The 27,377-nt window shown below is 41.7% G+C and overlaps 1 protein-coding gene across 1 annotated transcript in view; it reads left to right on the plus strand.

Annotated features, from left to right (window-relative positions):
- Positions 1–27,377, plus strand: part of ZDHHC21 (zDHHC palmitoyltransferase 21) — a 75,196-nt gene that overhangs the window by 34,963 nt on the left and 12,856 nt on the right. The window contains exons 5-6 of the mRNA XM_075851919.1: positions 17,735–17,873; positions 24,387–24,503. Of these exons, the coding sequence (XP_075708034.1) occupies positions 17,735–17,873; positions 24,387–24,503 (256 nt within the window). The remainder of the gene's footprint in view (positions 1–17,734; positions 17,874–24,386; positions 24,504–27,377) is intronic.

A 27,377-nucleotide genomic window follows, 5' to 3' on the forward strand; every position in this document is an offset into this window, starting at 1 on the left:
CATGTTAACTTTATTCTCCGGGTCAATATGATTACGGTGATAACAAATTTATATAGTTTTCTTTATGTTTTACAAGGAAAAAACTGATTGTTAAAAATAAAATTTTACGTTTTGTCGCCACATTCTGAAACCATAAAGTTTTTATTTTTCTGTCGATTTAGCCGTGTGAGGGCTTATTTTTTGCGGGGCGAGCGCCAGTTTATATTGGTACCATTTTGGGTTATGGGAGACTTTATGATCACTTTTTATTTCATTTCAAGGAGGGACCAAAAAACAGCAATTCTGATGGTTTTAATTTATTTATTTTTTACGGCGTTCGCCGTGCGGACTAAATAATGATATATTGTGATAGTTCAGACTTTTACAGACGTGTCGATACCAGTTATGTTAGCTTTTTATTTTTTTTACATTGTGCTTGAGGGAAAAGGGGGGTTTTTTGAGCTTTTAATTTCTTTATTTTTTTTAAATTTGTTAAAAAAAACGTTATTTTTAATTTTTAATTTTTTTCTTTAACCAGCAATCGTTAGATCGCTTGCACGATATACTGCAATACTAATGTATTGCAGTATATCGTCATTCTGACAGTGTCAGGCTTCGGAGGCAGCGCTTCATAGGAGTACAAAGATGCTGTGCCAACCAACGGCTCCCCCCGATCTCGCCGCGAAGGGGAGGGGGGGGGTGTTGGGACGTTACAGGGGGTCGCCCCCCTGTTTTTAGTCATCTAAATACCGCGATCGCTATTGAACGCGGCATTTAACGGGTTAAACAAGCTGGATCGTTCTCTAACGGGATCCCGGTCATTACCCGGAAGTGTCGGCTGTAACACACAGCCGACACACTCACTCTATGGAGCGGTCTCAGCCCGTGAGCCCGCTACATATTCCCCCACCCGGCGTGCGACGCATATATACGGTGGATGTCGGAAAGGGGTTAATTGCACCATTTTTGGGTGCATTTAATAAATTGATTAACTTTCAACGAATTGAACAAAACGGCTATTCCAGCATTGTTTTTTGCGTTTTTAAAATTTGATTCTATTTGCTGTGTGGTTAAAATAACATGTTACCTTTTAGTCTATGGGTTGGTACGATTACAGCAATACTAAACTAGAGTTTTTTTATGTTTTACTACGTTTGCACAATAAAAACACTATTAACTCCTTAACGACTGGCCACCATCTTTTGATGTCATGCGTGCAGGTCCTCCGTTTGCAGCGACATCTTTTGGCATCGCTGTAGAAGAACCTTGATGAGCTCTCCTGGAAGCACTCCTCCTCTAAGCAGGAGCTTTAACTTACAGCTCCTGAACTTCGAGCAGCCTGCTGAATACAGCTAGGATCGGAAAACATTCCGACCCCGGGTGTTTAACCCTTAGATCGCTGCGGTCCATGACTGCGGTATGATCAAAGGGAACTCCCCTCTTCGATGGCATCGCTGGAAACTTGGTAACCCGACTGAAGACCAGGGAATCTGTCTGCAGTCAGCCCTGGGAACCTAGAAAGGACCCCAGGGCTGTCTGTTCCGTTTGCCTGTTGTTAGACTATGTGCTGCCCTAACGGAAGCCTGTGTCATTTTTACAGTAATGTATTAGCATACAAGAGTATGCTAATACATCATTAGTAAAAATTAAAGTTGTAAATAAAGTTTTCCCTTAGGGCCTGTTCAGTGTTCCCCGCCCTAACCCCCCCCCCCCCCCCCCAACTTCGCAAAAAAAATTGCATTTTTCTTGCATAAAACAAGGCCTCATACAGTCATGTCGATTGAAAAAGATAAAAGTTATGGCTGCTGAAAGGTAGAACGTCAAAAACGGAAACCTTTAGCTGGTCATTAACCCGTTCGTGACCGCCCCATAGTGTTTTTATGGCGGTCACCAACTGGGTTTATTCTGTTACATAAGCCTTTTTACGGTGCTGCATTAGGATAAATAAATAGAGCAGGGAGCCATTAAATCTCCCTGCTTTCAGCTACCAGAGGTAGCCGAGGGCTGGGAGCATACCTTCTCGAACGGGCGAGATAGATATCAGTATCGATCTCGCTCGTTTAACTTTTGAGATCCGGCGCTCAATAGCTCTTTCTCACCCCACAGGCACCCTGCCTGTGATCGCAGAGTGCCGGTGTCTTCTATGGCAGCTGGGGGGCCTAACAAAGGAGAAGTATTGCAGTGTATTATGAGGGTATGTTCACACGGCCTATTTTCTGACGTTTTTCTGGCCGTAAACGCCCAAAAACGGCCGAAAAATCGGAAGCAGAACGCCTCCAAACATCTGCCTATTGATTTCTATGGGAAAGACGGTGTTCTGTTCCAAAGGGCCGTTTTTTTACGTGGCCGTTTTGAAAACGGCCGCGTAAAAAAACAGCCGCAAAAAAGAAGTGCAGGCCACTTCTTGGGACGTTTTTGGAGCCGTTTTTCATAGACTCTAATGAAACCGGCTCCAAAAACGGCCGTAAAAAACTCAGCGAAAATCGCGAGTGGCTTAAAAAACGTCTGAAAATCAGGTGCTGTTTTCCCTTGAAAACAGCTCCGTATTTTCAGACGTTTTCAGTTAAGTGTGTGAACATACCCCTTGAACATACCCCTTGAAAAAGCTACCGCGAAACGCGCGTCGGGGCTCCTGTGGACATTCATTTTCATTGATCTGGCATGCAATATATTGGTTGGTATGGCTTCTGGGACTTATGACTTTAGGTGATTTCCTGGTTTCTATACCTACATACTCACACTGACTACTCAGTGTTGGCTACTTAGTTCTTTTTGCATGTCATTTTTGACCAGGGTCTATATTATACTGTTCAGTCTTTGCATATCTTTCTGGAGATACAGCTCCAGGCTTCTGCTATATATTTATTTGATTATACACATTTATGGCATGACTGTCAGTATGACTCTTGTTTGGCATTTTCTGATTTATTGTATATATGCCATTTGTCAATAAATCTCATGTTGTCCACTGTGCATATTTTAATTGTTTGTGGTTTTTAGGTCTTGATGGCCAACATGTTCTTGTATTTATTGTAATAAAGGATTATATATTTTTTGCAAAAATTTTTTTGGTTGTACTTGGTTTTATATTTTTCCCTTAGGGGTGCTAATATCTGTCCTCACATACAGTTATAGGTATTCATTATTTGCTCTTCTTTGATATGTGTGGACGTTTACCATAACGTTTATTGTTAGGTCTGGTTCTATATAGGTATTTATTAAGTGTGTGAACATACCCTAAGGCCGGATTCACACGAGCGTGTGCGTTTTGCACGCGGAAAAGGTACATAACCACTCCGTGTGTCATCAGCATATGATGCTTGGCTGCGTGATTTTCGCGCAGCCGCCATCATTATGACACTGTTTTTATGTTTGCGTCACATGCTGCGCGTGATTTTTACACACCTATTGACTTCAATGGGTGCGTGATGTGCGAGAAACGCACAAATATAGGACATGTCGTGAGTTTTATGCAGCGGATACACGCTGCGTAAAAATCACTGACTGTCTGAACGGCCCCATAGACGTGCGAGGCGCGTGAAAATCACGCGCGCTGCACAGACATATCACATTCGTCTGAATAAGCCCTAATAGCGATCGGATGATCGCATAATGAAGTTCCTTAGTGGGACTGGTAAAAAGAAAAAATAAGTTTAACAAAGTTAATAAATAAAAAAGTTAAAAAAAAAAAATGAAAAGCCCACTTTTTCCCCTTACAAACTGCTTTATAGTTAAAAAAAAAAAAAGTTACACATTTGGTATTGCCGCGTCCGTAACGACCCCAACTATAAAGTTATTACATTATTTAACCCGCTCGGTGAGCGCTGTAAAAAATAAAATGAAAAAGAATGCAAAAATTGCTGTTTTTTGTGAATCCTGCCTTAAAAAAAAACGTGCTGAAAAGTAATCAAAAAGTCACATGTACTCCAAAATCGTACCAATAAAAACAAGTCGTCCCACAAAAAAAAAAGCCCTCATACCGCTGTATCGGTGGAAAAATAAAAAAAGCTATCTTCGAATATGGAGACACAAAAACAAATAATTTTGAAAAAAAAGAGATTTTACGATGTAAAAGTAGTAAAACATACAAAATCTATATAAATTTGGTATAGTTGCAATCGTAACAACTCGCTAAATAAAGTTGTGTTATTTATGCCACACAGTAAACGGCGTAAATTTAGGACGCAAAAAAGTGTGGCAAAATTGCTGGGTTTTTGTCTTACCCCCCAAAAAAAAGTTAATAAAAGTTAATCAATAAATTTATATGTACCCCAAGGTGATTATATTAAAAAACACAACTTGTTCAGCAAAAAAAAGTCCTTATACAGCTATATCGATGCAAAAATAAAAAAGTTATAGCTCTTTGAATGCAACGATGGAAACACGAAAAAAAATTGCTTGGTCATTAAGGTTTAAAATAGGCTGGTCTTTAAAGAGGCTCTGTCACCAGATTTTGCAACCCCTATCTGCTATTGCAGCAGATCGGCGCTGCAATGTAGATTACAGTAACGTTTTTATTTTTAAAAACGAGCATTTTTGGCCAAGTTATGACCATTTTTGTATTTATGCAAATGAGGCTTGCAAAAGTACAACTGGGCGTGTTTACAGTAAAAGTACAACTGGGCGTGTATTATGTGTGTACATCGGGGCGTTTTTACTTCTTTTACTAGCTGGGCGTTAGGAATGGGAGTGTATGATGCTGATGAATCAGCATCATCCACTTCTGTTCGTTAACACCCAGCTTCTGGCAGTGCAGACACACAGCGTGTTCTCGAGAGATCACGCTGTGACGTCACTCACTTCCTGCATCGTGTCGGCCACATCGGCACCAGAGGCTACAGTTGATTCTGCAGCAGCATCAGCGTTTGCAGGTAAGTAGCTACATCGACTTACCTGCAAACGCCGATGCTGCTGCAGAATCAACTGTAGCCTCTGGTGCCGATGTGTCCTCGCTCGTCCGACACGATGCAGGACCTGGGGCAGGAAGTGAGTGACGACACAGCGTGATCTCTCGAACACGCTGTGTCTGTGCACTGCCAGAAGCTGGGCGTTCTGAAGAGAAGTGGATGATACTTCTCGTCAGAACGCCCAGCTAGTAAAAGAAGTAAACACGCCCAGATGTACACACATAATACACGCCCAGTTGGACTTTAGCAAGCCTCCTTTGCATAACTACAAAAATGGTCATAACTTGGCCAAAAATGCTCGTTTTTTAAAAACTAAAAACGTTACTCTTATCTACATTGCAGCGCCGATCTGCTGCAATAGCCGATAGGGGTTGCAAAATCTGGTGACAGAGCCTCTTTAAAGAGGCTCTGTCACCACATTATAAGTGCCCTATCTCCTACATAAGGAGATGGGCGCTATACTGTAGGTGACAGTAATGCTTTTTATTTAGAAAAACTATCTATTTTAAACCACTTTATGAGCGATTTTTAGCTTTATGCTAATGAGTTTCTTAATGCCCAACTGGGCGTGTTTTTACTTTAGACCAAGTGGGCGTTGTACAGAGGAGTATGACGCTGACCAATCAGCGTCATGCACTTCTCTCCATTCATTTACACTGCACTAGCAATATAGCTATATCGCTATGTGCAGCCACATACACAAACACTAACATTACTGCAGTGTCCTGATAATGAATATACATTACCTCCAGCCAGGACGTGATGTCTATTCAGAATCCTGACCCGTCAATCTTTTCTTTGAGATTTCCACCATGGCAAACGTCATCTCGCGAGATTACAATGTAAACGAGATTACGTTTGCCTTGCTGAAAATCTCACAGAAAAGATTCAGATGTGTCAGGATTCTGAATACACATCACGTCCAGGCTGGTAGTGATGTATATTCATTATCAGGACACTGCAGTAATGTTATAGTGTGTGTATGTAGCTGCACATAACGATATAGCTATATCGCTAGTGCAGTGTAAATGAATGGAGAGAAGTGTATGAGGCTGATTGGTCAGAGTCATACACTCCTCTGTACAACGCCCCCTTGGTCTAAAGTAAAAACACGCCCACTTGGGCATTAAAAAACTAATTCGCATAGAGCTAAAAATCGCCCAAAGTGGTAAAAATAGATCGTTTTTCTAAATAAAAAGCACTGCTGTCACCTACATTATAGTGCCCATCTCCTTATGTAGGAGATAGGGCACTTATAATGTGGTGACAGAGACTCTTTAAAGGGTTATGTCCTTTTCAGGCCCGATCATTAAGGGGTTACCCTCTTCACGCGCTGCGCCGCAACTGTACGTCCTGCAGAGGGTATTCTTCCCGCATCAGAACGTACAGTTGCGGAGTAGTTCCAGGCGCACACTGCCCTAACGGACAGTGTTCAGGAACCGGGAGGTCAGTGGTCTCCGTCAGCTGACACTCCAGTCTTGCCGGTCAGCGGACCATCGCCGCTGATTTAGGCAATTAACCCCATAAATGCGTCGACAGATTGCGTTCGCCGCATTTAAGGGGTTTGAAGCACATCGACAGCCCCAACATGGGGGCTGCCGATGCTTGTCGTGGCAATCGGAGGCCAGACAATGACCTCCGGGTTGCCATGTACGGAAGCCTTCGGAGGAATAGCCTCCGGCCGGTCCTCCGAGGCTTCCTGTCAGTGTGACTGTCACATCACAATGACCGTTAGAATACATTACACTACGTAGGTAGTGTAATGTACTCTAGCAGCAATCAAAGCTGCAAGTCTAAATGTCCCCTAGTGAGACGAGTAAAAAAAAGTAATACAAATGTTTTCAAAAAAGTGTAAAAAATGAACACATTAAAAAAATTACGCAAATTTAGTATCGCCGCGTTTATGTAACGACCCAAACTATAAAACTATAATATTATTTTTCCAGCACGATGAACACCCCAAAAAAATCAATAAAAAATCTACCCCAGAATCGCTATGTTTTTGGTCACCACCCCTCCCAAAATAGAAAATAAAGTGATCAAAAAGTCCCCGAAATTAGTACCGATAAAAACTACAACCCGTCCTGCAAAAAACAAGCCCTTACACAGCTTTTTTGACTAGAAAATAAAAAAGTTATGGCTCTCAGAATATGGTGACAGAAAATAAATTATTTTATAAAAAAGTGATTTTATTGCGCAAACGCTGCAAAACCTAAAAAAAATAGGAATTAGACCTACCGGTAATTGTATTTCCAGGAATCCATCATGACAGCACCACAGGAGGTTGCCCTATTGACCTCTGTAGGGACAGGAAGACAGAGAGGTTAAAAGGCCCCTCCCACCACCCACTTGCCAGTGTTTTTCGATTACTACACCAGGATGGATGCAACCCTATTTTATTTCTAGGGATAATAACTGACATGTTAATTGCACAAATCAGAATTTCAATAAGGGAGGGAATGTAAGGGTGCTGTCATGATGGATTCCTGGAAATACAATTACCGGTAGGTCTAATTCCTATTTTCCAGTACATCCCTCATGACAGCACCACAGGAGCAATACCAGATTATAATGCTCAGGGCGGGACTACGGATTGGAGGACTTTCCGTCCAAAACTTAAATCCGTATCGGACAGCCTATAATGTTTGCAAAACGTATGATGGCTTGACCAAGTGGCAGCTCTGCAGATTTGGTCCATAGAGGCTTCTCTTCTTTCTGCCCAGGATGCCAAAACTGCCCTTGTTGAATGGGCTCTGATGCCTTGTGGGGCACATAGTCCTTGGGACTTGTAGGCTTCTTGTATGGTAGTTTTTACCCATCTCGCTAGAGAGCCTTTTGAGGCTTTCTTTCCTCTATTCTTTCCCCCATAAAGGAGAAATAGATTTTTATCTTGTCTCCATGAGGAGGTTCTATCCAGATAATGAAGAATTGTTCGCCTGACATCCAGGCAATGGAATTTTTCTTCTTGTTGGTTTTTTGGATCTGGATAAAAGGAAGGTAGAATTATTTCTTGTTCTCGATGGAAAGCAGTAGATACCTTTGGAATAAAGGAAGGATCCAGCTTTAGAATGATCTTATTCTCTTGTACTTTTAGGTACGGTTCTATGACTGACAGAGATTGGATTTCTCCAATCCTTCTTGCTGAAGTTATAGCGACTAAGAATGCAGCTTTTAGAGTTAAAAAGTGCATACTAATTGTGTCGAGCGGCTCAAAGGGGGGCTCACAAAGAGTCGTTAACACTACATTCAAATCCCAGGTAGGAACTGATTTCTTTAGGGAAGGTTTCAGTTTAGAGACCGCTTGAGTGAATCTTCTGATCCACCGATGTTCAGCCAGAGGAGTGTTGAAAAAATTACCTAAGGCTGAAATCTGTACCTTTAAGGTACTAGGGCTAAGCCCTTTTTTGAATCCCGATTGTAAAAAATCTAGGATTTTCGCGATGTTGGGAGAAAAGGGGTCTGGTCCTGGGTCTCCATACCAGGAACAGAATTTCTTCCAAATTTTTTGATACATTTTTGAGGTAACTTCTTTATGACTTGATAAGATAGTTGAAATTACCTCATCTGACAGACCGTGGTTCCTCAAGATCTGCCTTTCAGGATCCAGGCTGACAATTTCAGAGTTTCTATTTCCTGAAAGAATAAGGGACCCTGGGAGAGAAGATTCTCCCTGACTGGGAGCATGATAGGGTCTTCCAACGCTAGGTATTTTACGATTGGAAACCAACTTCTTTTTGGCCAATAGGGAAGAATAATGATGAGCTTTGTCAAATCTTCCTGGATTTTTCTTAATACCATTGGTATTAGAGGAAACGGAGGAAAGGCATAGGCCAGATCCATGCCCCAGGGTTGGGACAATGCATTCACTCCCAATGGGTTGTCTCTGAGATTTAGGGAGAAGAATGTCTCTACTTGGGAGTTTTTCCTCCTGGCAAACAGGTCTATTTGTGGATAACCCCATCTTCGGGTTAAGGACAGAAAGACTTCCCTGTTTAGGGACCATTCTCCAGGGTCTACTTTTTCCCGACTCAGGAAATCTGCTGATGGACTGCAGAGACTGATAGGACATTTTCTTCTGCCCAACTGAAAATTTGTTGTAGAGAGGACCTGAAGAAGAGTGTGCCTTGTTCCCCCTTGATGGCGAAGAAAGGACACCGCTGTCGTGTTGTCCGATAAAATTCTTATATGCTTCCCTTTTATGATGGGTGAAGCTCTTATAAGTGTCTCCCATACGGCTTTTAGTTCTCTGAAGTTTGAGGACATCCTCTTCATTTGAACAGGCCATGTGCCCTGAAAGTGCTTGTCTTGGATTACCGACCCCCAGCCGTGTTTGCTGCCATCTGTGGTAATCACTACATAAGAAGTTCTCCAGGGGACTCCCTTGTCTATGTTGTTTGTGCAGAGCCACCACAGGAGGGATGATTTCACAGTCTCGGAAATTGGAATTTTTGAATTCAGGGAGTTCTGTTTTCGATCCCACTGGGACAAGATCAGATTCTGTAAGGGTCTGGAGTTAAATTGACTCCATGGAATAGATTGGATGCAAGACGTCATCATTCCCAACATCCGCATACATTCCCTTATGGAACAGGCGTCTTTCCCCCAAAATTTCCTTACTTCTGCCATTAGGAGTATTTGTTTCTCTCTTGGGAGGAAGGAATGTTGAAGGGAGGAGTCTAGCAGTACTCCTAAGAAGACCTTCTGTTTTTGGGGAGGAAGACTCGACTTCTGAAAGTTGATTATCCATCCCAATTCCTGTAGTAGGGAAAGAACCTGTGACCGATGACTGTCTAAGATAGACGGAGTATCTGCCGTCAACAAGAAGTCGTCTAGATATGGGATAATTACTATGCCCTGACTTCTTACGAATGCCATGATCTCTGCCATAATTTTTGTAAAAATTCTGGGGGCGGAGGAAATGCCGAAAGGAAGGCAGACAAACTGGAAGTGGAGAATGGAAGGACCGTCCTGAATTGCGAATCTGAGGAATCTCTGGTAAGCGGGGTGGATAGGAACGTGATAATACGCATCCTTTATAACGATCGTACACATTGATGCCTCTTCCCTTATTAGAGGAATAGTCGATCTGATAGACTCCATCTTGAATTTTCGATATTTCACCCACTTGTTTAGGACCTTCAGGTTGATTATTGTCCTGTAGGAACCGTTTGGTTTTTTGACGAAGAAGATTTTTGAATAGTGGCCTTTGCATTTTTCGTTGTAGGGAACTGGAGAAATGGCCCTCAATTTGAGTAGTTTCTGGACGTCCCGGATAAGGATCTGATGAAGGTCTTTTGCTTGGTACTGGGTTATTAGAAATTTCTCTGGAGGAATGGAGGAAAATTCTATTTTGTACCCTTCTTCTATGATCTTTAGAACCCAGGGGTTCTGAGTTATTCTCGACCATTTGGGATAAAATTGTAGGAGTCTTCCTCCTACGCTCTTGGCGTCATTGCTTTGAGGGCTGAAATGAATTATTGGGGTTAAAGAGGCTCTGTCACCAGATTTTGCAACCCCTATCTGCTATTGCAGCAGATAGGCGCTGCAATGTAGATAAGAGTAACGTTTTTATTTTTAAAAAACGAGCATTTTTGGCCAAGTTATGACCATTTTTGTATTTATGCAAATGAGGCTTGCAAAAGTCCAACTGGGCGTGTTTAAAGTAAAAGTCCAACTGGGCGTGTATTGTGTTCGTTACATCGGGGCGTGTTTACTTCTTTTACTAGCTGGGCGTTCTGACGAGAAGTATCATCCACTTCTCTTCAGAACGCCCAGCTTCTGGCAGTGCAGACACACAGCGTGTTCTCGAGAGATCACGCTGTGACGTCACTCCCTGCCCCAGGTCCTGCATCGTGTCGGCCACATCGGCACTAGAGGCTACAGTTGATTCTGCAGCAGCATCAGCGTTTGCAGGTAAGTAGCTACGTCGACTTAACTGCAAACGCCGATGCTGCTGCAGAATCAACTGTAGCCTCTGGTGCCGATGTGTCCTTGCTCGTCAGACACGATGCAGGACCTGGGGCAGGAAGTGAGTGACGACACAGCGTGATCTCTCGAGAACACGCTGTGTGTCTGCACTGCCAGAAGCTGGGCGTTCTGAAGAAAAGTGGATGATACATCTCGTCAGAACGCCCAGCTAGTAAAAGAAGTAAACACGCCCAGATGTAACACACATAATACACGCCCAGTTGTACTTTTGCAAGCCTCATTTGCATAAATACAAAAATGGTCATAACTTGGCCAAAAATGCTCGTTTTTTAAAAATAAAAATGTTACTGTAATCTACATTGCAGCGCCTATCTGCTGCAATAGCAGATAGGGGTTGCAAAATCTGGTGACAGAGCCTCTTTAAGGAGATATCCTCGACCCCTTCTACCTTTGGGGTAACTCCAGCGACCGGACTTCCCTTTCCCGCTGTAGTTCTGTAAGGTAGAATCCCTCTGTTGGCGAAACCTCCCAAACTGAGGGTTTTTTTTTGGTTTCTCTTCAGGAAACCCCTTTTTCCTATCTGCTGCATTCTCCAGCAGGTTATCCAGGAGAGGACCAAACGCAGAGACCCTGTAAACGGGATAGAACATAATTTGTTCTTGGACTTCGTATCTCCTGACCACATTTTGAGCCATAATGCTCTTCTAGCAGCATTTGAGAGAGCCCCATTCCTGGCAGCAAATCTAATAGATTCCGCTGAAGCGTCTACCAAGAATCCGGTTGCCATCTTTAGTAAGGGTAGAGATTCTAGTAGATCTTGTCGTGATGTCTTCATCATCAAATGGGTCTCCAGCTGGTTTAACCATATAAACATTGCTCTTGCTACTGATGTGGCCGCGATATTAGTCGAGATCAAAGCAGAGGAACATTCCCACGCTATTTTCAGTAGCCAGTCTGCCTTTTGGTCCATGGCGTCCTTCAACTGCGAGGAATCTTCAAATGGGATTGCGTTTTTTTTTTAGCAACCCTGGCTACTGGGACATCTACTTTTGGGATCTCATGCCAAGCTTTAGTGTCTTCTGGATCAAAGAGAAGTCTGTTTTTAAAATCTCTTGAAATGAAGAGCCTTTTTTCTGAATCTTCCCATTCAGTTGTCACCATTCTTTTGAGATTTTCGTTTACCGGAAAAACCTTCGTTTTCTTTTCCGTTAGACCTCCAAACATCTCATCCTGGATGGTATGTGGTTGGTCTTCTTCGGGAACATCCATGGTTTCCCGTATTGCCTGAATTAAGGTATCAGACATCTCGGAGGAGAAGAAATTTTTTTTCTCTTGAGTGGAAGAAGTTGAAGGCAAGAGTTCCTCTCCTTCTTCTAACTCACCCTCCGATAGGTAATAACACTCCTGCTCCGCGTCAGACCCCTGAGAGGGAGGACAATATTTTTGATCCACTTCCATCCGTGGTCTTTTTGCCCGGGAGTGAGAGGGAGTTTCTTGAGGAGGGGCGAGGGAGGCTACTGACTGACTCACTTCTTAACGAATCATAGCCCTAAGTTCAGACATGAACATTGGTTGTTCCTCTTTTAGTATTTTTGCAATACAATCCTGACACAATTGTTTCCTATGTGACTCTGGCAATTTTTTTGCACAAGTCGCACATTTTTTAACCTTCTTTTTATCAGTTTGTCTCTGAGAGGAATCTTTATCCTAGAGAAAACAGAAGGTAGGTAAAGTATGGTGTGCATACATAAGGAGTCATAACCCTTACCCCAAGGGTGAGACTCGCGTGACCCTGGGACATATCTGGAGTTCCGTCAGGACGAGGACGTTCCATACCGCGATAGGTAACAGGCAATGCAATATGCAATCCACAAAAATAATCTAAGTTAGTTATCAGCTCTAACTACATACCTGTGCGTGTCTCTTTTAAATGCGGGCGTTTTGAATTTCCCGCCTTCCAAGATGGCCGCGGACCGGAAGTAGCCCGACGTCCTTTCCGGTCGGCTATTTGTTGGAGTGCAGCCGCCATAGCCAGCGACTGAGGCTTGCTATGCGGTGCAGCGAGGATCCCTGCCGGTGCGTCAAAACTTATGGAGCTGCCGGTCCCCGCCTGGTCACGCGGCCAGGCCGAAGCCTGCTTGGGAATCCCCAACCCCCACACACTACCCGAACCCTGCCTAGGATTCCTCCAGTAGGTGTCTTAAAGTGGGAGCTAAGGGACCTCTCGTTCGAGGGGTGTTAGCCTAGGCTTTAGGGGGAAGAGAAGGGGGAGTGCACGGACCCTCCGATCTTGCCCCCTGCCCGAGTTTTTTCCTGCAGCAACACAGGAGCAACGTCTCTGCTCCTGACCCTGTAGGGACAGGAAGAACACTGGCAAGTGGGTGGTGGGAGGGGCCTTTTAACCTCTCCATCTTCCTGTCCCTACAGAGGTCAATAGGGCAACCTCCTGTGGTGCTGTCATGAGGGATGTACTGGAAAACCTATATACATATGGTATCGCCGTAATCGTACCGACCCGCAAAATAAAGTAAAACTGTCATTTATAGCACATGGTGAACGCTTCAAAAAAAATGTACTTAAAAAAACATTGTCAGAATTGCTTGTTTTTGGTCACCCTATTTGCAAAAAAAATTTAATAAAAAGTGTTCAAAAAAATCGCATGTACCCCAAAATGGTACCAATGAAAACTACAGATTGTCCCGCAACAAATAAGCTCTCACACTGTTCCGGTGGTGAAAAAATAAAAAAGTTATGGGGCTCAGAATATGGCGATGCAAAATGTGCAGAGTGTTCCAAAATCGGATAAGATCAGGCGCTATTTATCAGTGCGACACCGGCCACATATCTATGAATTATTATTTATTTACCGCATTATTGTATCCTCTTATTATGCCCTGATGTTCTTCGCACAGATTACATATGCCCCCACAGTATAAACTGAAATACCAGCAAAACCCCAAACAGAACTATTACCAAGCTAAATCTGTACTCCAAAAGCAAAATGGCGTCCCTCCCTTCTGAGCCCTGCAGCGTGCCCCAACAGCAGTTTGTGCCCACATATATGGCATCACCATACCCGAGAGGACCCACTTAACGTTTTATGAGGTGTTTGTCTTCAGTGGCACAAACTGGGCACAACATATTATGCACTAAAATGGCATATCAGTGGGAAATTGCAATATTCACACCATCCGCTGTGCATTAACCCCTTTGTGCACTATGACTTAATTGCACGTCATGGTGCGTGGGTGATGTATGGAGCGGGCTCACGTGCTGAGCCCGCTCCATACGCATGCGGGTGTCAGCTGTGTATTACAGCTGACACCCAGGACTAACGGACAGGAACAGCGATCGTGCGGTTACAGAACCCTGTAAAACCAACAATATACTGCAATACATTAGTATTGCAGTATATTGTACCAGCGATCCAATGATCACTGGTTCAAGTCCCCTAAGGGGACTAATAAAATGTGTAGAAGAATTAAAGTTATTAGTAGTGAGAAAGAAAAAAGTTTAAAGTTTGAAAAACCCCCCTTTTCCCATTTTTCTTCTAAAGTAATGTAAAAAAAATAAACAAAATTGGTATCGCTACGTCCGTAAAAGGCTGAACTATTGCAATATACCATTATTTAACTCGCACGGTGAACACCGTAAAAAACTTAAATAATTTAAAACGACAATCGCTGTGTTTTTTGTCACTTTAGCTCTAAAAAAAAAAAATGTATGCTTTTGGATCACTGTTTATATACCAAAAAATTGTACCAATAAAAACTACAGCTCGTCCCGCAAAAGAATAAGACCTCCCACTGCTCAATCAACCGAAAAATAAAAAGTTACGGCTCTCAGAATGTGGCGAAACAAAACAATTTTTATTTTAACAATTAGAATTTTCTTTGTAAAAGTAGTATAATATAAAAAAAAACTATATAAATTTGGTATCACCGTAATTGTATTGAGCCGCAGAATAAAGTAGTTTTCCTTTTTACCGCACGGCGAAAGCTGTAAAAATGAAAACCCCAAAAAGTGTAATCAGATTTTTTTTCCTGTATCAGCCCGCAAATAATTTTTTTTTTCCGTTTCCCAGTACATTTTATGGCACTTAAAATGGTGTCAATAGAAACTACATCTCCTCCCGCAAGAAATAAGCCCTCACACCACTCTATTGACGGAAAAAGAAAAAAGTTATGGCTCTAAGAATGTGGGGAGTAAAAAACGAAAATAAGAAAGCAAAAAATGGATCAGTCCTGAAAGGTTTAATTAATTTCTAATGAAAAAAATGTATGACCCCATGTGGGGTATTTCCGTACTCGGGAGAAATTGCTTTACAAAAATGTATCCCTTGTGAAATTGAGAAAGTTCAACATTTTAGTGGAAAAAAATTGTGATATTCATTTTCGCAGCCTAATTCTAATAAATTCTGCAAAAGACCCGTGGGGTCTAAATGCTCACTATACCCCTAGAAAAATTCCTTGAGGGGTGTTTCCAAAATGGGGTAACTTTGGGGGTTTCCACTGTTTTGGTCCCTCCAGGGCATTGCAAACGCGACATGGCACCGAAAACCAATCCAGCAAAATCCGTGCTCCAAAATCCAGATGGCGCTCCTTCCCTTCTGAGCCCTGCTGTGGGTCCAATCAGCAGTTTATGACCACATATAGGCTATTGCCGTAATCGGGAGACATTGCTTTACAAATGTTGGGGTGCATTTTCTTCGTTATTCCTTGTAAATATTAAAAATTTCTATGTTTTTTTCAGAAAAACAGTCAATTTTCATTTTTACAGACTAATTCCAATATATTTAGTGAAAAATGTGTGTGGTCAAAATGCGAATTATACCCCTAGATAAATTCCTTGAGAGGTGTAGTTTCCTAAATGGGGTCACCTTTGGGGTGTTTCCACTGTTTTGGCACCACAAGACCTCTTCAAACCTGACAAGGTGCCTAAAATCTATTCTAATAAAAAGGAGGCCCAAAATCCACTGGGTGCTCCTGTGTTTCAGTCCATTACCACACTAGGGCCACATGTGGGATATTTCTAAAAACTGCAGAATCTGGGCAATAAAATATTGAGTTGCATTTCTCGGGTAAAACCTTGTTACAAAAATGTTTTCATTGAAAATGAATTTCGGGGGAAAAAAAATAAAATTTGTAAATTTCACCTCTACTTTGCTTTAATTCCTATGAAACGCCTAAAGGGTTAAAACACTTTGTGAATGCTGATTCGAATACCTTGAGGGGTGCAGGTTTCAAAATAGGGTGACTTCTGGGGATTTTCTAATATATAAGGCCCTCAAAGTCACTTCAGAACTGAACTGGTCCCTGAAAAAATTGCCTTTTGAAATTTTCTGTAAAATATGAGAAATTGCTGCTAAAGTTCCAAGCCTTGTAACGTCCTAGAAAAATAAGAGCGTTCAAAAAACGATGCAAACATAAAGTAGACATATGGGAAATGTTAACTAGTAACTATTTTGCGTGGTATTATGATCTGTTTTACAAGCAGATACGTTTAAATTTAGAAAAATTTGAATTTTAGCAAAATTTTGGTGTTTTTCAGAAATAAATTCCAAAATTATGTGTACATGCACGTCAGGATGCGAGGAGGTGACCCTTCCCATGATATGGTTATACATAATGCGCAAAGGGGTTAAAAAAAAATGCACCAAATGTGTCCTTAGCCTTTAAGAGGTTAAAGGAAATGGTTCCAGGAAAAATGTTATAACTGTTTATATAGAAAATCACATTAACCTACCCCATGTAATGCAATCGTGACTGTAGGAATGTAGTCTTAAAGGCAATGTGTTGCCAGAAAAACATGTTTTTTTTTTGTAAATTAAACATTTAGTGTGTGGGTGATTAAACATTGTTCAAATTTTTTTTATTTTTTTTCACGAGTCAGGAAATATTATAAATTGGATTCAATTGGATTCAAATTTATAGTATTTACCATTTCTGGTCACTAGATGGAGCCATTCCCAAAAATATGTGGTAAAGCAACCACATAGCTTTTCTGCTGAAAAATTGGGTAAAAAGCCCTCGCTCTAGTGAGCTCTCAGCATCCCCCCCTCCTTTATCCTGGCTAGTGCCGGGATAAACGAGGGGTTTGAACGGTGTAACCTCCTACACTGTGTGTCGCCATTTTTTGAGCTAACACACAGTGTAGTAGGTTTACATACAGTAGTAAACACACACAAACACGAACATACATTGAAATCTCTTACCTGCTCCTGCCGCCGCGACTCCCTCCGGCCCGTCCGCTCCGTCTGCTGCCGCTGGTCCAAGTGCACAAGTCCGGAAGCCGCGACCGGAAGTAGTAATATTACTGTCCGGCCGCGACTTCCGGTCCACAGGAAAATGGCGCCGGACGGCGCCAATTTCAAATTGGACTGTGTGGGAGCGGCGCATGCGCAGTTCCCACACAGACGCCGTACACACAAGTGAATGGGACGGGAGCCGTTCGCAGTCCCTATGGGACTGTGGCTGCCGTATTCCATGTCTGTATGTGTCGTTAATCGACACACACAGAAATGGAACAAAAAATGGCAGCCCCCATAGGGAAGAAAAAGTGTAAAAATAAGAAAAAGTAAAACACAAACACACAAATAAATATAAACGTTTTTAATAAAGCACTAACATCTTGAACATATGAAATTTTTTTTTGTGATGACACTGTTCCTTTAAGCACTGATCACTGGCGTTTTTCTTTCTTTTCCGTTACAAAAAAAAATGCTCCCATTGATTTCAATTGAATTTTTATGCCATCGGTTCACTTCAGTTGGGTTCCATCTCTATTGGTTTTGACTGGCAGAACAGCTTTGTCTACTATGCTATGCTACCCCTTCTATTCTAATCCGTCATGAAAAAGACAATAATATGTTCTATTTCATGTGTGTTATTGATTTAATTGTTTTTTTAATTTTCCTCCAGGATAAACAACTGTGTTGGAGAAGATAACCACTGGCTGTTTCTCCAGCTTTGCTTCTATACACAGCTCCTTAGTGGCTATACACTCATTCTAGATTTCTGCCACTACTATTACTTTTTGCCTCTGAAAACCATCAACTGGGTATAAAATATTTTTATGTATTTTACTATTTTTAAAGGCGGAGTACACCTTATTGAAAGGAATTTTTTTTATTTATTTTTTTAAAGCAATGTTTTATGTGATCTTTAACAGCTTTTAAACTCTTATTAAAGAGACTGTCACCACATTATAAGTGCCCTATCTTCTACATAAGGAGATCGACGCTATAATGTAGGTGACAGCAGTGCTTTTTATTTAGAAAAACGATCCATTTTTGCTACTTTATAAGCGATTTTTAGCTTTATGCTAATTTAGTTTCTTAATGCCCAACTGGGCGTGTTTTTACTTTTAGACCAAGTGGGCGTTGTACAGAGGAGTATGACGCTGACCAATCAGCGTCATGCACTTCTCTCCATTCATTTACACTGCACTAGCGATATAGTTATATCGTTATGTGCAGTCACATAAACACACTATAACATTACTGCAGTGTCCTGACAATGAATATACATAACTACCAGCCTGGACGTGATGTGTATTCAGAATCCTGACACATCTGAATCTTTTCTGTGAGATTTCCAGCAAGGCAAACGTAATCTCGCGAGATTACGATGTAAACTGTCATTTAAAACGAGATTACGGTTGCCTTGCTGGAAATCTCACAGAAAAGATTCAGACGTGTCAGGATTCTGAATAAACATCACGTCCTGGCTGGTAGTGATGTATATATCATTATATTCATCATCACTAGTGCAGTGTAAATGAATGGAGAGAAGTGCATGACGCTGATTGGTCAGCGTCATACACTCCTCTGTACAACGCCCACTTGGTCTAAAGTAAAACACGCCCATTTGGGCATTAAGAAACTAATTAGCATAAAGCTAAAAATCGCTCATAAAGTGGTAAAAATAGATCGTTTTTCGAAGTAAAAAACACTACTGTCACCTACATTACAGCGCCGATCTCCTTATGTAGAAGATAGGGCACTTATAATGTGATGACAGTCTGTTTAAACATTTTTTTTTTACTTTAAGATACAGCTTCATTGTATCCTGTATACATAGAAGCTGTATCGTTCTGTCAGTTCAGCTGAGCTGACGGCTCGCCTGAAAGCTGGTCATGCAGGAATCTGACACACAGGATCCAGCTAATAACAATCACATCTCATATGATTAAGCTAATAACGATCTCATTTGAATTCTGAACGGAGATGTGATCTTTAATAGCTGAATCATATGTGTTAGAGACGCTGGGCCAGCTTTCAGCCAAGTCGTCAGTTCAGTTCAGCTGATCTGAATGATTAGACTTTGACGGAATGATACAGCTTTTATGTATACAGGAAACATAGAAGCTGTATCTTAAAAAGTTATTTTATTGTATTTTGTCTAAATAAAAATCTATTTAAAAGGTTTTTGGAAAATGGCAGACATTGATTTATGTAAAAAATAAATAAATCCCAATCCATTCAAAGGTGTGCATAGTCTTTTAATACCCTGAAAATAATGTATTTTTGCAGAAATGTGTAACAAATATGCCATTCTAATGTTTCAGTCTACATATACATAAAAGGAGTTATCCATGAAGTGAAAATGTTTTTTGCTAGGGGCTACTAATGAAATAAAACAAAAAAATCAATACTTGCCTATCCTTGCCCATGGCGATTCAGCTCTGTCGCTCCAGCGGCAGTCCCGGTGCTTGTTTACATGCATGTAGCCTGTGATCGCTGCAGCCAATTAGATGGCTCAGCGGCTATATGTTGTATTTCGTGCGTTATGCCAGTAATACGATTCGTCACCAGAGAGCCCCACTGAGCCCTCTGATTGGCTGCAACGGTTACGTGCTACATGCATGTTAACAAGCACCGGGACTGCTGCTGGAGCGACAGTGCTGAATTGTCGGGGGCATGGGTAGATAAGTCCTGTTTTTTTTTTTGTTTTGTTTCATTTGCAGCCCCTAAGAAAAAATTTTCACTTCCTGGATATCCCCTTTTAGCGTATAGGCATCCCATTGTGTATCCATTCAATGTATACGTAGTTAGAGTTTGAAAAAAAGACTTTCAAGTTCAACCTTTCTCAATCAATTACATATATTTTACTGCTCGATTTGTTAGAACACTCAATGCCATTAGTCAGTAAATAAACAAATAAATGCTGACATAGTATCTGCTATCACTACCTCCATGAGTAGTCAAACTTTGGAAGATCTCTTTCCTATATGGATGTCTTTTACAAAACCCATGTCTTCCACATTCAATGAATGTCCCCTGGTCCTTTGTAAAGTCCTTGGAAAGAACAGATGATGTGCAAGTTCTTGGTATTGACCATACATATACATGTTAATAAAATCACATCTAAGGCTGTGTTCACATCTGCGTCAGGTCTCCGTTCCGTCGGAGCTTCCCGTCGCAATGGAGCCCTGACTGACACAAACGGAAACCATAGGTTTCTTTTTCCATCACCATTAAGTTCAATGGTGACGGATCAGGTGCAAATGGTTTCCATTTATATCAGTTGTGCAAAAGTTCCGTAGTTTTAACGGAATGAATAGCGTAGTCTACTACGGTATTCATTCCGTCAAAACGACGGGACCCTTACACAACTCACACAAACGGAAACCGTTTAAAAGCAATGTTGATGGAAACCTATGGTTTCTGTTTGTGTCAGTCAGGGCTCCGTGCCAACGGAAAGCTCAGACGGAACACTGACGCAGATGTGAACATAGCCTAAGCTGAACAAGCCCAATTTTTCTAGCTTTTCATTGAAAAAGAGACTTCCTGTTCCATTTAAAAATCTAGTCGCCTGCCTTTTGAACTCTCTCCAGCTTTCTTATATTCTTTTTACATTGTGGAGCCCAAAACGTAATAATATGTTCAAAATGTAGCCTTACAAGGGGTTTATAGAGGGGGGTAATGTTACATTTGAATTCTGGGTTTTTATCTCTTCTTTTGTTCTATCCCCAGGTTTATTCTATTTAATGTATATGCATTAATACTATTATTGCGTCATGGGTGCATTAAGTTATGTTTATCAACGTTAAAATTTGTCTGCCATGTTTTTGCCCAGGCTGCCATTTTATCTAGGTCTTTCTGTAATATTTTCTAATTAAGCAGAGTTTCTATCATGTCGGCAGCACGTCTCCCTGTTTACTCTGGAAGATACGCTGCCAACAACGATAATATTTTGCACGTTTAAAACGATACGATCAGCCGATGAACGAGCGTTTGCTCGTTCATCTGCTGATCTCTGCCTTGTCGGGAGACCGCTCGTTTGCCTGATAATTGGCCAGTGTAAATGGGCCTTTAGACTGGATTTTACAAACAGAAAAAACCCACACCTTTTTAATCTTTTCTGTATCTTCTCAATATGGTGTAGCCCTCCACATTAGTTACCCAGTCATACCTCTCATCCAGCCAGGTTTCTGTTCAGCCCACTACATCACAATCTGTCGGTCAATCGACTCACCCGTTTTATTTTCAAGACTACTTGCATTTGCCAGCATACCTTTTAAAAATACCAACACCTTTTATTTTTCTTAGGTCCGTATTTATTCCTGGTCACCTCCCCACTTGACTTGCTAACCCCAGCCCCCGCTAAATCCTTATTAACCATAGCTGTATCCCACACTAGCTACTCTATCTAACCCTGTTTTTGTATACCCCACCCTTCCGCCCCCATATCCTAGTTTAATAGCTCCTCCAGCCATCTAACCATTCTTTCCCCCAGCATAGCCCCCTATTTAGGTGCAGACCATCCCTACGATAGAGCTTGTAGTCGATAGAAAATTCAGCCCAGTTCTCCATGAACCCAACCCCTTTTTTCCTGCACCAATTTCCAAGGCCGGATTCACACGAGCGTGTTTGGTCCGTGATATATGGTCAGTATGTCTTGCGTATGTCATGCACCGTAACCACTGCGGGGAGCCGGGCTCCTAGCATCCTAGTTCTCTAAGACGCTAGGTGTCCCTGCCTCCCTGCGGAACTACTGTCCCGTACTGAAAACATGATTACAGTACTGGACAGTTTTCCCGCAGCGAGGCAGGGACTCCTAGCATCATAGATAACTATGATGCTAGGAGCCCGGTTTCCTGCAGTGTGTTGGGTCTGGGAAATGTGGCCGACATACGGACCGTATATCACGGACCGAAGACGCTCGTGTGAATCCGGCCTTAGTCACTTATTTACCTCCCCCTCTTCTGCTAACTTTCTAGTGACGCTCATTGCATGGGTAGTATTTTCGGAAACACTACCTTGGAGGTCCTGGGCTTGAGCATCTGTCCTAGTTCCCAAAAATCCTATTTTTTAAGAATCTAACATCTCTCACTAACTTTGTTATTGATGCTGATGTGGCCCATGACCGCTGGGTCTTAAGACAATCTGTCTATACGATCCGCAATATGCTAAACCCGAGCACTCGGCAAACACAGTTTGGCATTCACGGTCTCCGTGACAGATGACCTGATGTCTCCGCCTAATAGAATCCCCTACCACTATCAGCATCTATCTGACCTTTGCTACACTCCTTATCCTATCCTTCCTACAGCAGTATAGTCTTGGTTACAAGGAGAAATTCGCTGCTGTAGTGATGCTGGCCCTGGAGTTGCATCTCTAATATCAGCGAAACAGTCATATTTGCTAGGTTGTGCCTGCTCAGGATTAGCCTCCTTAACACTTTATCCCCTGCCCCTTTTTTTTAACTTACCCAGCTACTGAGCTCTGGGTCCTGAGATTGCCCATCCTCCTCTTTCACGCTGGCACAAGCCAGGGCCAGCTCCGTGAGCTCTAAACTTCTCTCCACATCTCCAATGCTCCTGAGTAACCACATTAGAGGCTGTGTACACCTTTTTTTTTTTTTTAAATAAAATGTTGCATCAGTGTGTTTTGTTTTTTTTTGGTGCAACTTTCTAATTACTTTTTGAGATACAGCTGCTTTGTGTCCTGTATACAGAGCAGCTGTATCTTTGGCTGAGACCTCAATCAGTCACTGACGGGTTCAACTTAGATGTGACCGGTAACCGCTTGATCCTGCATGTCAGAGCCATGCAGGAACCGCTGACACTAAACCAGTCCGTGCCGGTTACCTTATGGATACAGCTTTTTAGCGCTAGATACAGCTGCTCTGCATACAGGATACAAAGCAGCTGTATCTCAAAATGTAGTAATAATTTTTAATGAAAAGTATTTAAAAAATTGCACAAAACACACTGATCGTTTTATTTTATTTTGTTCAATAAAAATGTCTATTTCAAAGGTGTACACAGCCTTTATACGTTGAAACCTCTTTTTGTTCTACCATAAAGGAGTTAAAAACGTATACGTTTAGCGTATGCAAACGTTAAGCATTACCTTTGCGTACGTCAACCATTTAAAAAAGGAAAAAAAACACCTTGTACGCCGAGTATACGTTTTGTTTGGAGGACAGAATAGTGTGGTAGACTAGATTTACTCTTTTCTGTCCCCACAAAAGCATTCAAATTTAGTCAAGTGTACTCTTTTGGTTTACGTTTGGCCCATCTAAGTTAATTGATACACTGAAGAATGTTTGAATACATTTTTTTTAATATATATTCTTGCACATACTCTCAATGGAGAGCATAAACGTTATGTGAAGATGACCTTACAAAACATGCATAATAGAGAGGTAGAACAGTAGAGGGCAATGTATGAAAATCACTGAAAAGCTGCCGTGCTTGTTGTGGTGCTTCTGGAAGCACATATATCTATGGAGTAGAAATGAATAAATTTTTATTTATTTATATATATATATATATATATATATATATATAGCTCACACACACCGCTATTTTAGATCTCTGGCAATTCAAGTAGATGGTTGGCTTGCTTTTTTGGGTTGCTATGTAATTGTAATGTCGATGGAGCATGCCAAATTCTTTGCCTACAAACGGAGGTGGAGGTACAGTATGGCCCCATAGGCGCTTTATTAGGTTTTCGTGCAACTTGGAGGTTGTACAAAGCTATAATCAAGTTGCGTACATTAGCTATTATAGAGAACTTCTGTCATTTACGCTTATCAGAAGGGAACAGCTAAAATGAAGGGTCTGCACAGTGCCTTGCCCCTTGAACTCCTGTAGGCTTCTTTCAGAAGGTGGACAGCCCATAGACTGTTTATGGCCTGTCTTCACTTCTCTTAGTCAAAGAACGCCAAAGAGGCATAGCTCTCCATCGATCTAGTGATGTGTGGGTTTTTAGCACGCAGGTGCCCACCTATGAGAACTTATGTTATATCCCTATGACACATCAGAAGTTCTTAGTGACACAAAGTCTTGTGTTAATTGCAGTCAATTCTTTGTTGACTTCAATTGTTCCCTATGGGGAAGAAATCGCAAGTGACTGTAAATGTCAGAAATTTTGTGAAGTCATGCCCACGATTTTTGCTATGACTCGCTTCCTACCTCAGGATGCAGCGTAGCCCTACTGGAATCCTGCTTCAGAGAAGCATTTTTAAGTGAGATCAAGTACAAGCATATCGGCCGGGGAAAATACTCGTTCACAGCATTATTATGAAAGTGCATTAATTTGATCTTATTTTATCCTTGCAGGATTTATTTGTATTTAGACATGAACTGGCATTGCTTAGGATATCAACGTTTATGGGTATTGTCATGTTTGGAGGAATGTGTACTTTGTTTTACACACAGATTATCGGCATACTAACGGTAAGGAATTATTTATTTTCTCCCACCTTTTTTCAGATCACATTTCTTGTTGTTTGCCCACATTGGACTAAATGACAGTTCATCTTGGTTTACATGTGTAGTGTAATGTTTAGTTTAACCCCTTCACGCACCAGGACGTCCTGGTGCAGGGGGAGAAGTCTGGCGCGCGCTCCATACGGTGCGGCTGTCAGCTGTGTATCACAGCTGACACCCGGGATTAACTGCCGTGAACTGTGATCGTGCTATTCCTGGCCGCTTAACCCCTCAAATGCTGCCGTAAATCGCGACCGGAGCATCTGAGGTTTTGAAAAGACGGTGGCATCAGTGCGATCTGGGGTGTCGGTGGTTGTCATGACCTAGCAGATGCTTGTCCGTTTTAAACGGACAGGCAGTAATACACTGCAATACAAAAGTATTGCAATGTATTATAAATGCGATCGGAGGATAGTGAAGTCCCCTAGTGGGACTAGTAAAAAAGTAAAAAAAGTTGAATAAAGTTAATAAAAAAAAAAAAAAAAAAGTGAAAAAAAAAAATGAAAAACCCACTTTTTCCCCTTACAAAATGCTTTACTATTAAAAAAAACTACAATAAAGCAAAAAAGTTACACATATTTGGTATAGCCGCGTCCGTAACGACCCCGACTATAAAGCTGTTACATTATTTAACCCGCACTGTGAACGCCGTAAAAAATAAAATAAAAAACAATGGAAAAATTGCTGTTTTCTGTTAATCCGGACTTAAAAAAAATAGCAATTAGACCTACCGGTAATTGTATTTCCAGGAATCCATCATGACAGCACTACAGGAGGTTGCCCTCTTGACCTCTGTAGGGACAGGAAGACAGAGAGGTTAAAAGGCCCCTCCCACCACCCACTTTCCAGTGTTTTTCAATTACTACACCAGGATGGATGCAACCCTATTTTATTTCTAGGGATAATAACTGACATGTTAAATGCACAAATCAGAATTCAATCAGGGAGGGATGTAATGGTGCTGTCATGATGGATTCCTGGAAATACAATTACCGGTAGGTCTAATTCCTATTTTCCAGTACATCCCTCATGACAGCACTACAGGAGCAATACCAGATTATAATGCTCAGGGCGGGACTATGGATTGAAGGACTTTCCGTCCAAAACGTAAATCCGTATCGGACAGCACATCGAGTCTATAATGTTTGTAAAACGTATGATGGCTTGACCAAGTGGCAGCTCTGCAGATTTGGTCCATAGAGGCTTCTCTTCTTTCTGCCCAGGATGCCGAGACTGCCCTTGTTGAATGGGCTCTGATGCCTTGTGGGGCACATAGTCCTTGGGACTTGTAGGCTTCTTGTATGGTGGTTTTTACCCATCTTGCTAGAGAGCCTTTTGAGGCTTTCTTTCCTCTATTCTTTCCCCCGAATAGGACAAATAGATTTTTATCTCGTCTCCAGGAGGAGGTTCTATCCAGATACTGAAGAATTGTTCGCCTGACATCCAGGCAATGGAATTTTTCTTCTTGTTGGTCTTTTGGATCTGGATAAAAGGAAGGTAGAATTATTTCTTGTTCTCTATGGAAAGCGGTAGATACCTTTGGAATAAATGAGGGATCCAGCTTTAGGATGATCTTATCCTCTTGTACTTTTAGGTACGGTTCTATGATTGACAGAGATTGTATTTCTCCAATCCTTCTTGCTGAAGTAATAGCGACTAAGAATGCAGCTTTTAGAGTTAAAAAATGCATACTAATTTCGTCGAGCGGCTCAAAGGGGGGCTCACAAAGAGTCGTTAACACTACATTCAAATCCCAGGTAGGAACTGATTTCTTTAGGGAAGGTTTCAGTTTAGAGACCGCTTGGGTGAATCTTCTGATCCACCGATGTTCAGCCAGAGGAGTGTTAAAAAAATTACCTAAGGCTGAAATCTGTACCTTTAAGGTACTAGGGCGAAGTCCTTTTTTGAATCCCGATTGTAAAAAATCTAGGATTTTTGCAATGTTGGGAGAAAAGGGATCTGGTCCTGGGATTCCATGCCAGGAACAGAATTTCTTCCAAATCTTTTGATAGATTTTTGAGGTAACTTCTTTATGACTTGATAAGATAGTTGAAATTACCTCGTCTGACAGACCGTGGTTCCTCAAGATCTGCCTTTCAGGATCCAGGCTGACAATTTCAGAGTCTCTATTCCCTGGAAGAATAAGGGACCCTGGGAGAGAAGATTCTCCTTGACTGGGAGCATGATAGGATCTTCCAACGCTAGGTATTGTACGATTGGAAACCAATTTCTTTTCGGCCAATAGGGAAGAATAATGATGAGCTTTGTCAAATCTTCCTGGATTTTTCTTAATACCATTGGTATTAGAGGAAACGGAGGAAAGGCATAGGCCAGATCCATGTCCCAGTGTTGGGACAATGCATCTACTCCCAATGGGTTGTCTCTGAGATTTAGGGAGAAGAATGTCTCTACTTGAGTGTTTTTCCTCGTGGCAAACAGGTCTATTTGTGGATAACCCCAATTTCGGGTTAGGGACCAAAAGACTTCCTTGTTTAGGGACCATTCTCCTGGGTCTACTTTTTCCCGACTCAGGAAATCTGCTGATAGGTTCTCTGAGCCTTTTAGGTGGACTGCCGTGACTGATAGGACGTTTTCTTCTGCCCAACTGAAAATTTGTGCAGAGAGGCCCTGAAGAAGAGTGTGTCTTGTTCCCCCTTGATGGCGAAGAAAGGACACTGCTGTCGTGTTGTCCGATAAAATTCTTATATGCTTCCCTTTTATGGTGGGTGAAGCTCTTATAAGTGTCTCCCATACAGCTCTTAGTTCTTTGAAGTTTGAAGACATCATCTTCATTTGACCAGTCCATGTGCCCTGAAAGTGTTGGTCTTGGATTACTGACCC

Source organism: Rhinoderma darwinii, chromosome 1 (assembly GCF_050947455.1).
Source record: "Rhinoderma darwinii isolate aRhiDar2 chromosome 1, aRhiDar2.hap1, whole genome shotgun sequence".
Taxonomy (NCBI): Eukaryota; Metazoa; Chordata; class Amphibia; order Anura; family Rhinodermatidae; genus Rhinoderma; species Rhinoderma darwinii.